Source organism: Thalassophryne amazonica, chromosome 4 (genome assembly GCF_902500255.1).
Source record: "Thalassophryne amazonica chromosome 4, fThaAma1.1, whole genome shotgun sequence".
In the NCBI taxonomy this organism is placed as follows: domain Eukaryota; kingdom Metazoa; phylum Chordata; class Actinopteri; order Batrachoidiformes; family Batrachoididae; genus Thalassophryne; species Thalassophryne amazonica.
The window spans coordinates 109,749,257-109,766,552 of record NC_047106.1 but is presented as its reverse complement, the minus strand read 5'-3'; the positions used below and the strand labels follow the sequence as shown (position 1 = coordinate 109,766,552).

At 37.7% G+C, this 17,296-nt stretch overlaps 1 protein-coding gene across 2 annotated transcripts in view; it reads right to left on the bottom strand.

The window, feature by feature from the left end:
* LOC117508614 (FRAS1-related extracellular matrix protein 2-like) overlaps positions 1-17,296 on the bottom strand; it is a 385,322-nt gene that overhangs the window by 177,750 nt on the left and 190,276 nt on the right. For both annotated transcript variants that reach the window (XM_034168411.1, XM_034168410.1), the window contains exon 5: positions 4,358-4,483. In XM_034168411.1, coding sequence (XP_034024302.1) covers positions 4,358-4,483 — 126 coding nt within the window. The remainder of the gene's footprint in view (positions 1-4,357; positions 4,484-17,296) is intronic.

Below are 17,296 nucleotides of genomic sequence, written 5' to 3'. Positions count from 1 at the left end.
AGATCTATGAGCATCAATATGGTTTCATGCGTACAAAGAGCACTACAGATGCAATGTTTACTCTGAGAGTGCTGATGGATAAATATAGATAGGGTCAGAAGGAGATACACTGTGTGTTTGTAGAGGTTGCCATGAGAAGAGTTGTGGTATTATATGAGGAAGTCTGGAGTGGCAGAGAAGTATGTGAAGGTGGTGCAGGATATGTACAAGGATAGTGTGATGGCTGTGAGATGCACAGCCGGAATAAGGGATGCATTCAAGGTGGAGGTGGGATTACATCAAGGATCAGATCTGAGTACTTTCTAGTTCACAATGGACAGGTTGACAGATAAGATCAGACAGGAGTGTCCATGGACTATGATATTTGCTAATGACACTGTGATCCGTAGTGAGAGCAGAAAGCAGATAGAGACTAGCCTGGAGAGGTGGAGATATGTTGTGTAGAGAAGGGGAATGTAAGGAAGTTGGGTAAATACGTATGTGTGTGTGTGTGTGTGTGTGTGTGTGTGTGTGTGTGTGTGTGTGTGTGTGTGTGTGTGTGTGTGAGTGTGAATGAGATTGAGCGTAGTGGATTTGTGCATTTTCAAGGAGCAGAGGTGGTTAAGGTGGAGTTTAAATACTTTGGGTCAACTATGTTTATTATTAATTTTAAAATTTTAAAAAGTTTCAGTTCAGAAGGTTCCGGGTTCAAATCCCACCTGCCACATTTCTCCATGTAATGTGGAGTTGCATCAGGAAGGGCATCCGGCGTAAAACTTGTGCCAATTCAACATGCAGATCCACCTTGTATTTGCTGTGGCGACCCCGAGTGCAAACAAGGGAGCAGCCGAAAGGACTTACTATGTTTATTATTAATTTTCACACTGACCTGCAAGGTACTTTAATAATAAAATAAATGTTCTTCTCTCGTTTTAAGTAAAATATGCTTTACTTTGGAAAATAAGAGCTTCTGAAAAAAGCACCTTAAAATACAGTAAATAGCCTAAATTAAGAAATTTAAAAGTTAAATTTGAGTTACTTGGGCAGTGAATGATTTTGTCAGGATTCTGGTGGAACAGTCATGTTGGGCTCTTACGTAGATCATATACTTTCTGATTGCTCAAAAGATTTGTGCTTTTGTGCTTCTTGGCACTTTTAATTATAGCCACATGTTGGACCATATGAGATAAAATGGTTGTGAACTACCTGTGGGAAGTATGATCACAAGTCTGTCCATTCTGGATTAATAGCTTTATTTCTATATTCTTCTCATTTTTGAGTGTTTGTTCGTTTTTACACTTCTGTGTCTCTGTTTCCTTGAGGTTAGCTCCATGCATATGTGACTCACTGCAAAAGTTTGCTCTGAATAAATGATTTGATTGGTTATGATCCACGCAATTGGTCCATGCACGTCCTGTGTACAAACATTGACGACCATAAAGACAAAGACAAAAGCATAACTTTAACATTGTTAACATAAGTATTGTTAAGGGCCCCTTCACACATAACATGATTGAAGCTGACTAGTGCATGAAGGAGGAATTGCATGCCATTTGTGAATGCCTCTAACGCCTTGTACACCTGTGCACACTTGCATGGAAATGCTGATATGTATGCACAGATGGGGGACAGACCAGCCACATCTAAGCACACACAGTACGATGAGCCACCTGCCAGCTGATCGCCAGCCAGAGACTCACTGACAGCTGCAAATGATGGCTCAGTGCACATGACGTGCCACATGAAAAACACAGAGACCACCGCCAGGACAGGTATATAAATAAGTACGACAATAACTACATACACAATTACATAACAAAATAACTAAAAAAGATGATCACATAACACAGAAACAGACAGTGACACATTGGTCTTTGCACTGAACGGACAGGGGTGTGGCCGCCGACAGCAGCAGCTGTTGAGATCTCTCGTTCTGGACATCACGGCTGAGGAACACGTACCGTGTTTTGACAGACATGGCTTTACAACTGTCCACTGTGACGTGCATGTGTCTGCTTGCTGTCCTCACAAATACGCCGCTTTCAATAACATATTACCAAAAATACACCATAAAAAACGCCACTTTGCCAGGCATGTTTTTTATTTATCCAGGATTATTTAACTGCAGGGTTCTGTATTGGGTCCCCTTTATATTTATTATTTATATCAACCCAGCGATTTTCACTAATTATACATCAATGTCTAATCTATCAGTGTCCAGTGATTGTAGTAATCATTTATATACCTGGCTGGATATAATAAGACATAATGAGAGTGCGCTGCTTCATTCATGTCATTTCATGACTGCATGTCTGTGACCATGGGTCATATACGGAGGCACAGAGAGATCATACTTATACTGTCCAATCAATATGAGGGACTAATGCAGTGGTTTATTTATGGTGTGTAGTTTTTATTTTTTGTTTCTCCACAGCAGTATGCGATGTGGTTCCACATGTTCCAGCTGGTTTTAATTTTTATTTTCTCTCCACATCAGCGGCTGCTCGCTGCCACGGCTTCGTGCGTGCGCACAAAACCATCACAGCGGGATCATTCACGCCTGCCCGACCGTGCGTCCCTCCCGACCTCGGCTCAATGTTTTCGGGGTTTGCTCATTCGAGCTGTTTCACCGCGATTCGCCATGATTCCTACTTATTTGTGCTCTGTGTGAAGGGGCCCTAAAACCTGGTCTAACTTCAGAAGAACCTTGAGTCTGGATTGTATTTTACAAAAATGCTTGGAGCTGATGTTGATTTTTGTCATGGTTCTTTTTTCCCATCACATTTTCCATTTTCAGAAGTCATACCCAGGGGCAGATCAAGGATTTTGTAAGGGGCGGGGGGTGGTGGATTTGTGAAAAAGTAAGGTGTGACTAAGGAGGGGATGGGGCAGAACTTTTTTAATTTTTAGGTGCAATTTCCTACATTTTGCTGCATATTTTACAACAAAATACACCACAGAGAAAAGAAACTTTATAACCTGCTTTTTAGTAACTTCAACTTGTATTGTATGATCTTGAATTTGATGTTGTGCTAACAAGTTACAGAGAATATTTGAAATAGTGCAGCAGATAACTGAAACAATTCTTCAAATGACAATACAACACCAGATTTGCCACAAATACACCTTAGACCTTACTCTTTTGAGAAAAAACAACTGGCAACTTGAATTTTCAATAGACAGCCAGGTAGGGGTCAGTTGAAGAATTACACAGGGGTCAAAATTTAAACATGCTCCAATAAAATTAAAAACTACACCACATTATTTGTCATAAAGATTCCAAAAAGGTGTAGTTTGGACTATTTGTGACTGAATGTTCTGGAGTTATGGGGTAAAAACAGCAAGAATGATGACAAAGTTCAATTTCAGTTTGTACAGGAGTCAAAAGTTAAAGTTGCTCCAATTTTGGTAAAAAGTGATGCAAATTATTGGTTGAGCTAATATGATTAATAAATGGAATGGTTTTGACAGTGGTGAATGCTTGGTCTCCAAAGTAAAGGTCAAACAAGGTCTACGTCTATTGGATTCTATGACATGTGACATATGTTACCCCGTAAAGTGATAACTAAGCATGATACATGGTTCAAACTCTTCCTTTTTAAAACCCTGTTAAGTCAACTAATAATTTGCACCACTTTTTTTTTTTTTTTTTTTTTTTACCAAAATTGGAGCAACTTTAACTTTTGGCCCCTGTACAAACTGAAACTGACCTTTGTTACCATTCTTGCTGTTTTTATCCCATAACTCCATAGAATTCAGTCACAGATAGTCCAAACCATACCTTTTTCGAATCTTTATGATCAGGCAAATAATGTGGTGCAGTTTTCAATACGATTGGGGCATCTTTTAATTTTGACCTCTGTGTAATTCTTCAATTAACCCCTACCTGAGTGCCAATTAAAATTCAAGTGGCCAATCAGTTTTTTCCAAAGAGGAATGTCTAAGGAATATTTGTGTCGAATTTGATGCTTGTATCACCATTTGCAGGATTCCACTCTAAAATATTCTCTTATCTGCTGCACCAAAATGTGTGTGTGTAGCTAAAAAAGATTAAAAAAATACTTTTGCTGAATCATGGTCTGGTATAAATATATCTCACCGAGTCACTTCTAGCAGAACAGAGGTTTCAGAAACAGCCACTTTGTGTGGCTCTTTGACAATCTTAAGCAGACAAAAACCAGGTCGCAGCCGCCTGCAGGAAGCAGCATTCATCCACTTTGGAAGCACAGATCGAGATGAGTGATAAAGTCGTGGGTGGAGGAGAACATGATCGGCTGAGGGGGACAAGGCCAGCACATGCTGTCCAACAAATGTTACTTATTATAGCTTTGCTGGTCATGCCTGAAATACCCATAGTTCAATACTGCGGTTGTGCTACCTTGCTGTGTGTGGCAGATAACCATGAGCTCCTGACTGACGTCTCCACTCCTGCGCACAGGGATTAGCAGCTCACCGATGTCCTCCTCTATGTTGTAAACAGCGGAAGGAATGAACACTGTGGACTCTGCATGGGAACAAAAACAAAAACATTGTATTTTTACTCCCACATATTGTGATATACTGAAAATCCTGCTGTAGTGAAACATGCTGAATGCCTTTCTGCTCTTATCTCAACTTCACCAATGCACGGGCAGGTGCCTATACTGCATGTGATCAGTTGGGTACTAAATTGAATGTGAGCAGAAATGAAGGACTATAGAATACAAAACAGTGTAATCTCAATAAAAGCATAGATCAGGTCAGTTTGCATCAAAAAGCATTAATACACAAGCCTGCAAAAGACTCAGCAAGATTGTTGAGAGGTCTGATTCCACTCCCACTGAAGCTGAGTCGATTATGTTTAATCAAAACCCACTATATACGCTTTACTTATCTCTGGTAAGATAAGTGATAGAGTGACCGTGCTGATTACTGACTCGAAAAACAGATCACAGCATCATCTGCAAAGTCGAGGTCAGTAAACCTTTTGTCACCAACAAATGTACTCCAGATGCTGGATTCAGCCTGGCTGAACACCTAGTCCATGCAAGCACTGCACAGAGTAGGAGTTTGTTCAATCCCCTTAAATAAATCTTAAAGACTATACACTACAATCACATCTCAGTTGCTCAATTTCAAATCTATTGTGGTGGTATAGAGGCCAAATTACAAAAATTGTGCCACTTTAAATACCTGCCTTTCATTTTATTTCATTTCATTTCATTTATTCATTTAAAAGGGACAACACATATTAATGAACACATAAAGTGTAAATATGTCAGATTATAGCCATAGGCTAATTTCCATCTGTAGTCCCTGACAGACTATAAAAATTAAACAATTTAGAGGAAAAACACACAAACATCACAGGAGCTTATAATACAACAACAGACTACATTACATAGGGGTCACTAACTACTACTAGAATAAGACAGACTGGACAAAAGACAGGAAACAAGATGACACTGACATGATCTGAGCATGAAGGTTATCTTACTCAGTCAAAGGAGGGCACACAGTTTAAAAAAACTACTACATTTAAAATTCAACTGAATTAAGTTAATTAAAACTGCAAGTCTAATTTCATACATTTATATATTTTAGAACAGTAGCTTTAAGAACAATAACTTATAATGTGCTGTAGTGCATTGCACATTCCCTACAGTTCTTCTTAGTTTCTACAATTGAGTTCATAATGCTCACATTTTTATTTGATTTGAGCCACTCCTTTAAGTGACTTTTGAAAGCTTTAAAGCTTGGGGCCTCCAACCCTGTAGTTGGCAAAGCTTTCCATTGGACACTGCCTTTGTAGGACAGAACATTTCGCACAGACACTTCACAGTCCCCTCTACTCATAGCCCTGGTGACCCTTGGACCAAATGTTCCATATTTAATATAATTTGCAAGAGGTGAAGGAGCCAACCCATGTAAAGTTTTATATATTAGGCAAGCATTTTTAAATTTGATAAAATTTAAAAACTTAAGTTATACTTTGTTAAAATTTTACAATGATGATATAAAAATGGTCTTTTATCTAAACTTTTCAGTGCTCTTTTATAAAGCCTTTCAATTGGTTTTAGAATTGTCACACCTGTGAGAGACCAGCTGGTTATGCAGTAACCTACATGAGAAAAAAATCATACAGTGCAAGAACATCATAACCGCTTAATCTGTCATTGACCCCCTTATTTGGTTGAAGTTAAACACATTGTATTTAATTATTTTAGTTATCATTTTAATATGATTTTTAAAGGAGAGTGTCAAGTCCAGCAACACTCCCAAATGTTTGAATTCTTTAACTACACATTGGAGCACTCAATATTGGAAGGCTTTTTATGCTTCTATGCTTATGCTTATCAGTCTGTCTATGGGCTCATGATATTTTTCTACTCAATCCATTTTTAGATATGCTCATGCTGCAGTTGTAATCTATATACATAAAAGGCTACGTCTGTCTGTCTGTCTGTCCGGGATAAACTCCCAAACGATAATATGTAGCCCTAAAAACTATATATATTCTGAATCCTCATGACATGGGGAACAAACTGGTACCATTTTTTTTAAAAGCTGAACTCAAAATTACCACCAAAATAGCCAGCTGTGGGTATGACCAGGCAGATTCAACTTTCCAGCCCTGTATATGCATTGGCCATCTCTGTTTATTTAATCCCTTCCTTCAGCTACTTTATCTTCTCAACTGTTAAGCACCTGACTGTCCTGTACAACCCAGCTTGCCTTCCTGTCTGAATACATTCATTTTTTGTTTGTAAAATTGCAATGTAAAAACAGTGAAATACACCACTACCTCAATTTTGATTCACTGATATTTACATTTACTGTTACCTACCTTTTGTGTGTAATTTTGTTATAAATTTGATTGCAAAACAATCAGGTCATGTTGGGGCATGTTTGATTTAGATATAATGTAAAATATACATGTAATATATAATATATATGTAATATATATTACATAGGGTTTTCAATGTTAAATTTGCATAGCCAAAAAAAATCTGTAATCTGGATCAGATCCAGATCAAACTTTGTCAGTTGATAAAGGATACCATCCCACATAATCAAATATGAAAGGAATTTGATCTTTTTTGACAGAGTTATGATTTTTTTTTGAGAATTCGTTCAATATTAAAGACAGGGATTTTTCCAAGATTTGACCTTTGACCTTAAAATCGACTCAGTTCTTGCCTATCAGAGCATGACTCTTTAGTAAAAAAAATTTCATAACGATATATGAAAAATTGTGGGCTCCAGGCTGTTGACAAACAATCAAACAAACAAACAGTGGCAATAACATAAAAACATAAAAATAACAAACTAAACAAAAGTTGAAATTGGTAGCATAGTGGAATGAAGTGATGCCAAAGGCCTCAAGAAAAGGAGGAAATACAGTTTAAAACTTTAGTGCTCCAGTGATGTGCTTTGGAAAATGGTTTCCATGAATGTGATGTACTGTGTGTGTGTGTGTATATATATATATATATATATATATATATATATATATATATATATATATATATATATATATATATATATATACACACAACCCCAATTCCTGTGAAGCTGGGACGTTGCGTAAAATGTAAATAAAACAGAATACAATGATTTGCAAATCCTCTTCAGCCTATATTCAATTGAATACACCACAAAGACAAGATATTTAATGTTCAAACTGATAAACTTTATTGTTTTTGTGCAAATATTTACTCATTTTAAAATGGATGCCTGCAACACATTTCAAAAAAGTTGGGACAGTGGTATGTTTACCACTGTGTTACATCACCTTTCCTTCTAACAACACTCAATAAGCGTTTGGGAACTGAGGACACTAATTGTTGAAGCTCTGTAGGTGGAATTCTTTGCCATTCTTGCTTGATGTACGACTTCAGTTGTTCAGCAGTCCGGGGTCTCTGTTGTCATATTTTGCACTTCATAATGCGCCACACATTTCCAATGAGCGACAGGTCTGGACTGCAGGCAGGCCAGTCTAGTACCCGCACTCTTTTACTAGGAAGACACACTGTTGTAACACGTGCAGAATGTGGCTTGCCATCGGCTTGCTGAAATAAGCAGGGACGTCCCTGAAAAAGACGTTGCTTGGATGGCAGCATGTGTTGCTCCAAAACCTGGATGTATCTTTCAGCATTGATGGTGTCATCACAGATGAGTAAGTTGCCCATGCCAAGGGCACTAACACACCCCCATACTATCACAGATGCTGGCTTATGAACTTCGTGCTGGTAACAATCTGGGTGGTCTTTTTCCTCTTTTGTCCAGAGGACACGACGCCCATGATTTCCAAAAATAATTTGAAATGTGGACTCACCAGACCACAGCACACTTTTCCACTTTGTGTCTGTCCATTTCAACTGACCTCGGGCCCAGAGAAGGCGGTGGTGTTTCTGGATGTTGTTGATGTATGGCTTTTGCTTTTTAAGTTTAAAAATGTAGCAACGAACTGTGTTAACTGACAATGGTTTTCTAAAGTGTTCCTGAGCCCACGCGGTAAGAGCCTTTACACAATGATGTTGGTTTTTATTGCAGTGCTGCTTGAGGGATCAAAGGTGACGGGCATTCAATTTTGGTTTTCAACCTTGCTGCTTACGTGTAGAAAGTTCTCCAGATTCTCTGAATCTTTGGATGATATTATGGACTATAGATGATGGAATCCCTAAATTTCTTGCAATTGAATGTTGAGAAACATTGTTCTTAAACTGTTGAACTATTTTTTCATGGAGTTGTTCACAAAGTGGTGATCCTCACCCCAGCTTTGCTTATGAACAGCTTATCCTTTTGGGGATGCTCCTTTTCATACCCATATCATGACACTCACAATTAGTGTCTCCAGTTCCCAAAGGCTTATTGAGTGTTGTTAGAAGGAAAGGTGATGGTAAACATACCACTGTCCCAGCTTTTTTGAAACGTGTTGCAGGCATCCATTTCAAAATGGGCAAATATTTGCACAAAAACAATAAAGTTTGTCAGTTTGAACATTAAATATCTTGCCTTGTGGTGTATTCAACTGAATATAGATTGAAGAAGATTTGCAAATCACTGCATTCTGTTTTTATTTACATTTCACATAACATCCCAACTTCACTGGAATTGGGGTTATATATGGAACTCAAATATCAAAAAAACTGATATGGTCCTTTAACAGCCACATTAAGTTTTTGGCAGTTGCATGAAATAATGGGCCATTTTCCACACTTGTTTCTGATGCTCAGCTGTTTCCAGTCTGCACCTTTTTCATGCTTTATTGAAGTAATTTATTTTTCACAGTTGCACAGAGGCAGCCTTCAGGCCATTCAATATTTCTGCTCATAGTTTCAACAAAAAATGCATTTTTATAAGCATTCAGAGCCTGTTTGACCTTGACAGCTATAAAGCATGAAAACTTCATAAAACAGAGTACAATAATATAATAGACACACAACTTCTTTTCAAAGAATAAGAAAATAAATACAAATAACGGAACAGAGAAAAAAATTCTTAAAAAAAGATCTGTAATTTCAGCTCTAGTTTGCCTGACGGCACAAAGGAGACTTAAGCCTAGATTTGATTTGTTTTCTTATAAAATAATCCTTCTATGTGCCACTCAACCAAGACAGTGTGACTGGTGGTGCAAAATACAAAACCTGCACTGTGCACAGTTTCTTCAATCACAGCCACAGATGCTTACAAGTCCTACAGAGGTGTCATATGGGTGTCTTGGTAGCTTCCCTCACTCATCTTCTTCTTGCAACATCATTCAGTGTTTGAGAACTGCGTACTCTCAACAGATTCATCATACTGTGTCATACTATTCACTGCCGTCCTTCTACACATGCACATCACACACTACGCGTAGGGCACCAAGTGCCGGGGGGGGGGGCACCAAAAAAAAAAAAATCAAGCTTGTGAAAAATCAAGCTATTTGTTCAGTGCTAGGATTTCTGAGATGTGCTTGAATGCACCATCCCCGTGAACCTCGTCTGATCAGTGGATGTGGTGCGCTACTCATTTGTTACTGTTCGGAGCTGATGAAAGCAGACACAGTTTGAAGAACATTCATTTCTAGTTTGTGTGCATTTTATGAACACCAAGTAATGTTAATGCTTCTGTTGCATGTTTATAGTGCTTTGTTATGAGGATAACTTGTCGGTTGATGTGTGCTAACTTGAGCTAGTGCCTTTACGTTGATCCATGTGACTAATAGGTACAGTCAGACATCCGGGTCCCTGATGCATGCGCATATATGCGCGTTCTCAAAGGCCTCTACTGGTGGTTGGCTCTCACTGCGGTATTGTATCACGTCCTGTTCCGGAGCACAGCGGTGTTTTGCTGTATCTGTTAGCTGTTTAATCTGCGCAGTTAGATTGATCTAGTTACCTAGATAACGATTTGTTTCACAGTGTAATCTTCACGTGCCTTAACTAAAGCACTCCCGCTGCTGAATCACCTCTAAATTATTTACACAATATTCACTTTGTGTGTTTTTAGGAATCCGCTAGCTTAGCGCAGCTACTAGCTCTTAGCCGGTTTAGCATGGCGGCTTCTGCTGTCTCTCCCGCACTTTTCTGCTCTGGGTGTGAAATGTTTAGTTATTCCTCGGCCTCCTTTAGCAGTAATGGTACTTGTAATAAGTGTAGCTTATTCGTAGCTTTGGAGGCCAGGCTGGGCGAATTGGAGACTCGGCTCCGCACCGTGGAAAATTCTACAGCTAGCCAGGCCCCTGTAGTCGGTGCGGACCAAGGTAGCTTAGCCGCCGTTAGTTTCCCTCTGGCAGATCCCGAGCAGCCGGGAAAGCAGGCTGACTGGGTGACTGTGAGGAGGAAGCGTAGCCCTAAACAGAAGCCCCGTGTACACCGCCAACCCATTCACATTTCTAACCGTTTTTCCCCACTCGGCGACACACCCGCCGAGGAACAAACTCTGGTTATTGGCGACTCTGTTTTGAGAAATGTGAAGTTAGCGACACCAGCAACCATAGTCAATTGTCTTCCGGGGGCCAGAGCAGGCGACATTGAAGGAAATTTGAAACTGCTGGCTAAGGCTAAGCGTAAATTTGGTATGATTGTAATTCACGTCGGCAGTAATGACACCCGGTTACGCCAATCGGAGGTCACTAAAATTAACATTGAATAGGTGTGTAACTTTGCAAAAACAATGTCGGACTCTGCAGTTTTGTCTGGGCCCCTCTCCAATCGGACCGGGAGTGACATGTTTAGCTGCATGTTCTCCTTGAATTGCTGGCTGTCTGAGTGGTGTCCAAAAAATGAGGTGGGCTTCATAGATAATTGGCAAAGCTTCTGGGGAAAACCTGGTCTTGTTAGGAGAGACGGCATCCATCCCACTTTGGATGGAGCAGCTCTCATTTCTAGAAATCTGGCCAATTTTCTTAAATCCTCCAAACCGTGACTATCCAGGGTTGGGACCAGGAAGCACAGTTGTAGTCTTACACACCTCTCTGCAGCTTCTCTCCCCCTGCCATCCCCTCATTACCCCATCCCCGCAGAGACGATGCCTGCTCCCAGACCACCAATAACCAGCAAAAATCCATTTAAGCATAAAAATTCAAAAAGAAAAAATAATATAGCACCTTCAACTGCACCACAGACTAAAACAGTTAAATGTGGTCTATTAAACATTAGGTCTCTCTCTTCTAAGTCCCTGTTAGTAAATGATATAATAATTGATCAACATATTGATTTATTCTGCCTTACAGAAACCTGGTTACAGCAGGATGAATATGTTAGTTTAAATGAGTCAACACCCCCGAGTCACACTAACTGCCAGAACACTCGTAGCACGGGCCGAGGCGGAGGATTAGCAGCAATCTTCCATTCCAGCTTATTAATTAATCAAAAACCCAGACAGAGCTTTAATTCATTTGAAAGCTTGACTCTTAGTCTTGTCCATCCAAATTGGAAGTCCCAAAAACCAGTTTTATTTGTTGTTATCTATCGTCCTCCTGGTCATTACTGTGAGTTTCTCTGTGAATTTTCAGAACATTTGTCTGACTTAGTGCTTAGCTCAGATAAGATAATTATAGTGGGCGATTTTAACATCCACACAGATGCTGAGAATGACAGCCTCAACATTGCATTTAATCTATTATTAGACTCAATTGGCTTTGCTCAAAATGTAAATGAGTCCACCCACCACTTTAATCATATCTTAGATCTTGTTCTGACTTATGGTATGGAAATTGAAGACTTAATAGTATTCCCTGAAAACTCCCTTCTGTCTGATCATTTCTTAATAACATTTACATTTACTCTGATGGACTACCCAGCAGTGGGGAATAAGTTTCATTACACTAGAAGTCTTTCAGAAAGCGCTGTAACTAGGTTTAAGGATATGATTCCTTCTTTATGTTCTCTAATGCCATATACCAACACAGTGCAGAGTAGCTACCTAAACTCTGTAAGTGAGATAGAGTATCTCGTCAATAGTTTTACATCCTCACTGAAGACAACTTTGGATGCTGTAGCTCCTCTGAAAAAGAGAGCTTTAAATCAGAAGTGCCTGACTCCGTGGTATAACTCACAAACTCGCAGCTTAAAGCAGATAAAATTAGAGAAAAAATTACTCATAACCATCCCAAAGACGTATCGTTATCTTTGGCTGCTTTCAGTGATGCCGGTATGTGGTTAGACTCTTTCTCTCAGATTGTTCTGTCTGAGTTATTTTCATTAGTTACTTCATCCAAACCATCAACATGTCTATTAGACCCCATTCCTACCAGGCTGCTCAAGGAAGCCCTACCATTATTTAATGCTTCGATCTTAAATATGATCAATCTATCTTTATTAGTTGGCTATGTACCACAGGCTTTTAAGGTGGCAGTAATTAAACCATTACTTAAAAAGCCATCACTTGACCCAGCTATCTTAGCTAATTATAGGCCAATCTCCACCCTTCCTTTTCTCTCAAAAATTCTTGAAAGGGTAGTTGTAAAACAGCTAACTGATCATCTGCAGAGGAATGGTCTATTTGAAGAGTTTCAGTCAGGTTTTAGAATTCATCATAGTACAGAAACAGCATTAGTGAAGGTTACAAATGATCTTCTTATGGCCTCAGACAGTGGACTCATCTCTGTGCTTGTTCTGTTAGACCTCAGTGCTGCTTTTGATACTGTTGACCATAAAATTTTATTACAGAGATGAAAGCATGCCATAGGTATTAAAGGCACTGCGCTGCGGTGGTTTGAATCATATTTATCTAATAGATTACAATTTGTTCATGTAAATGGGGAATCTTCTTCACAGACTAAGGTTAATTATGGAGTTCCACAAGGTTCTGTGCTAGGACCAATTTTATTCACTTTATACATGCTTCCCTTAGGCAGTATTATTAGACGGCATTGCTTAAATTTTCATTGTTACGCAGATGATACCCAGCTTTATCTATCCATGAAGCCAGAGGACACACACCAATTAGCTAAACTGCAGGATTGTCTTACAGACATAAGGACATGGATGACCTCTAATTTCCTGCTTTTAAACTCAGATAAAACTGAAGTTATTGTACTTGGCCCCACAAATCTTAGAAACATGGTGTCTAACCAGATCCTTACTCTGGATGGCATTACCCTGATCTCTAGTAATACTGTGAGAAATCTTGGAGTCATTTTTGATCAGGATATGTCATTCAAAGCGCATATTAAATAAATATGTAAGACTGCTTTTTTTGCATTTACGCAATATCTCTAAAATTAGAAAGGTCTTGTCTCAGAGTGATGCTGAAAAACTAATTCATGCATTTATTTCCTCTAGGCTGGACTATTGTAATTCATTATTATCAGGTTGTCCTAAAAGTTCCCTGAAAAGCCTTCAGTTAATTCAAAATGCTGCAGATAGAGTACTGACGGGGACTAGAAGGAGAGAGCATATCTCACCCATATTGGCCTCTCTTCATTGGCTTCCTGTTAATTCTAGAATAGAATTTAAAATTCTTCTTCTTACTTATAAGGTTTTGAATGAATGAATGAAAACTGTTTATTTCGAACATTTGATACAACAACAATTACAAGATAGATCAGTAAAGACAACAACAAAAAAGTTCCTACTGTGTACCCAACATGTCCGAAAAGGGGTAGGGTGAAGCATCAGCTTATTATCCCTACCCCTTCTTCCCACAACCAGTAATACCCTTTGCCACATATACACATAAATTCCTACACACCTAAACCGATATCAATATATATATATATATACATATATATACACATACACATACATATACACATCAACATACATACACATATACATACACATATATACACATATACATATATACACATATATATATACACAAACATAAATATACACCTACACATACCTACTTACATACAAAATACTATATATTTACAAGCCGAAGCAAAAAACAAAAACACCCTAACCCTCATTACCCTTCCTCCTCCCTATACCCAGAAAAAAACATATTTTTGTACCGCTGTTTGAACTGGTTCATGCTTGGACATTGCTTGAGCCCCACTCCCAATCTGTTCCACATCCTCACCCCACAGACAGAAATACAGAAACCTTTTAATGTTGTTCGTGCCCACTGATGCTTTAAATTAAATTTCCCCCTCAGACTGTAATCCCCTGATCTGTTAAAAAACATATTTTTAATATTTGCTGGAAGTAAATTGTTTATTGCTTTATACACAATTTGTACTGTTTGAAAATGAACCAAGTCTGTGAATTTTAAGAATTTGGATTGTAAAAATAGTGGATTTGTATGATCTCTATAGCCAGTATTATGAATAATTCTTATAGCTCTTTTCTGCATTACTGATAGTGATTGTGTTGTACCTTTATAAGTATTACCCCATACCTCTGCACAGTACTGTAAATATGGTAAAACCAGTGAGCAGTAAAGAATGTGGAGTGAGTTGTGGTCCAGAATATGTTTCGCTTTGTTTAGAACTGAAATGCTTCTTGACAGTTTACTTTGTATATGTTTTATATGAGTCTTCCAGTTTATCTTATCCTCTATTATCACCCCCAGAAACTTATTTTCATGTACCCTTTCAATATCTACCCCCTCGACTTGTAACTGAACCTGTATGTCTGTATTACAATAGCCAAATAACATGTATTTTGTTTTACTTAAGTTTAATGATAATTTATTTCTGTCAAACCATATTTTCAATTTTCCCATTTCTATACTGATCCTCCTCAGTAACTCCTGCAAATCCCCCCCTGAACAAAAAATGCTTGTGTCATCTGCAAATAATACTAATTTTAATATTTTGGAAACATTGACAATATCATTTATATAAATTAGAAACAGTTTTGGACCCAATACTGACCCCTGTGGGACGCCACAAGCATTGTCCAAGCATGATGATGTATATTCCCCCAACTTCACAAACTGTTTTCTGTTACTTAAGTAGCTTCTCACCCAGTGCAACACCAACCCCCTAATCCCATACTGTTCAAGTTTATTGATTAATATGTCATGATTAATTGTATCAAAAGCCTTTTTAAGGTCTATAAATATTCCAACTGAATGTAATTTGTGGTCTATGGCGTTTGTAATCTCCTCAACTGATTCTATTAATGCAAGTGATGTTGAACTATGTGCTCTGAATCCATATTGACTATCAGTAAGTAATTTATGTTTATTTATGAATTTGTCTAATCTATTATTGAATAACTTTTCTAATAATTTGGAAAATTGTGGAAGCAAAGAAACAGGTCTATAATTTGTGAAGTGGTGTCTATCCCCAGTCTTATACAGCGGCACAACCTTAGCTATTTTCATTTCATTGGGAAATTTACCGGTTTGAAATGATAAGTTACAGATGTATGTTAATGGTTCTACAATCCATTCAATGACCTGTTTTACCACCACCATATCAATTTCATTTAAATCGGTAGATGTTTTATATTTACAATTATTCACAATGTCTATAATTTCATTTCCATCCACTGCTGTGAGGAACATTGAACAGGGATTTCTTTCTATGAGATTATTATCCCAATCCTCAGGTTGGGAATCGGGAATTTTTTCTGCCAAGCTTGGTACAATATTTACAAAAAAATTATTAAAACCGTTGACTACCTCATCCTTATTTTCCTTCTTGACATTATTATCAATGAAATACTGAGGGTAACTCTGTTTTTTATTACCATTTTTGATAATGCTATTTAATATATCCCATATTCCTTTAATATTGTTTTTGTTATTATATAATATGTTACTATAATATTCCTTCCTACATACCCGTATAATATTAGTTAATCTATTTTTGTATTTCTTATATCTATTTTCTGCCTCTTTAGTCTTTAGTTTTATGAATTCTCTATACAGTGTATTTTTCTTATTACATGCATTTCGTAACCCTTTCGTCATCCATGGTCGAGCTTGGATTTTTGTTTTCTGTAGTCTTGTTTAATTGGACAATTTTTATCATATAATGATGTAAATATTTGTAAAAAAGTTTCATATGCACTATCAACATCACTTTCACTGTATACCTTTTCCCAGTTTTGCTCCTGTAAATCCTTCTTTAGTGTGTTCATGTTTTCCTCTGTCCGCACTCGCCTGTATTTTATTTTCTCCTCTGGCTGATTCCGCCGATAGTTTCTATTATAAACGATGAAAACTGGTAGATGATCACTAATGTCATTGATTAATAATCCACTCACAGTGTTATTCTCAATATCATTGCTGAATATATTATCAATTAAGGTGGCACTATGGGATGTAATTCTGCTTGGCCTGGTGATTTTGGATATAAACTCATACTGTACATTATACTGATAAATTCATCTGTTATTTTATGCTTATTTGGATTGAGCAGATCAATATTTAAGTCACCACAAATGAACACAGTTTTTTGATTAGTTTTTGAGAACATTTTTCCCATACAGTCAGTGAATGTTTCAATACTAGATCCTGGTGCTCTATATACAGCTGACTAATACATTTTTGCTTTTTTCTTCACATATTTCAATAGTTATACATTCTAATAAGTTATCAATCACAGTTGTCATATTGTCTACTATTTTATAATCCATGTTCTTATCCACATACACAGCCACTCCTCCTCCACTCTATTTTTTCTGTTTACACAATTAAATTCATATCCATCCAGTTCAAAATCCATTCCTTTATCTTCATTGATCCATGTTTCTGATATAGCAATTATGTTAAATATTTTTTTAAACTGACTTAAATATTCTTTAATGTTGTTAAAGTTTGCATATAGACTTCTGCTGTTGAAATGGATTATTGATAATTTGTTATCCGTTTTAATGATCCGATTAAACTGTTCATCTGTATAATAGCAACAACTGTCATTAATATTTGAGAAGAAATTATTGTCCGG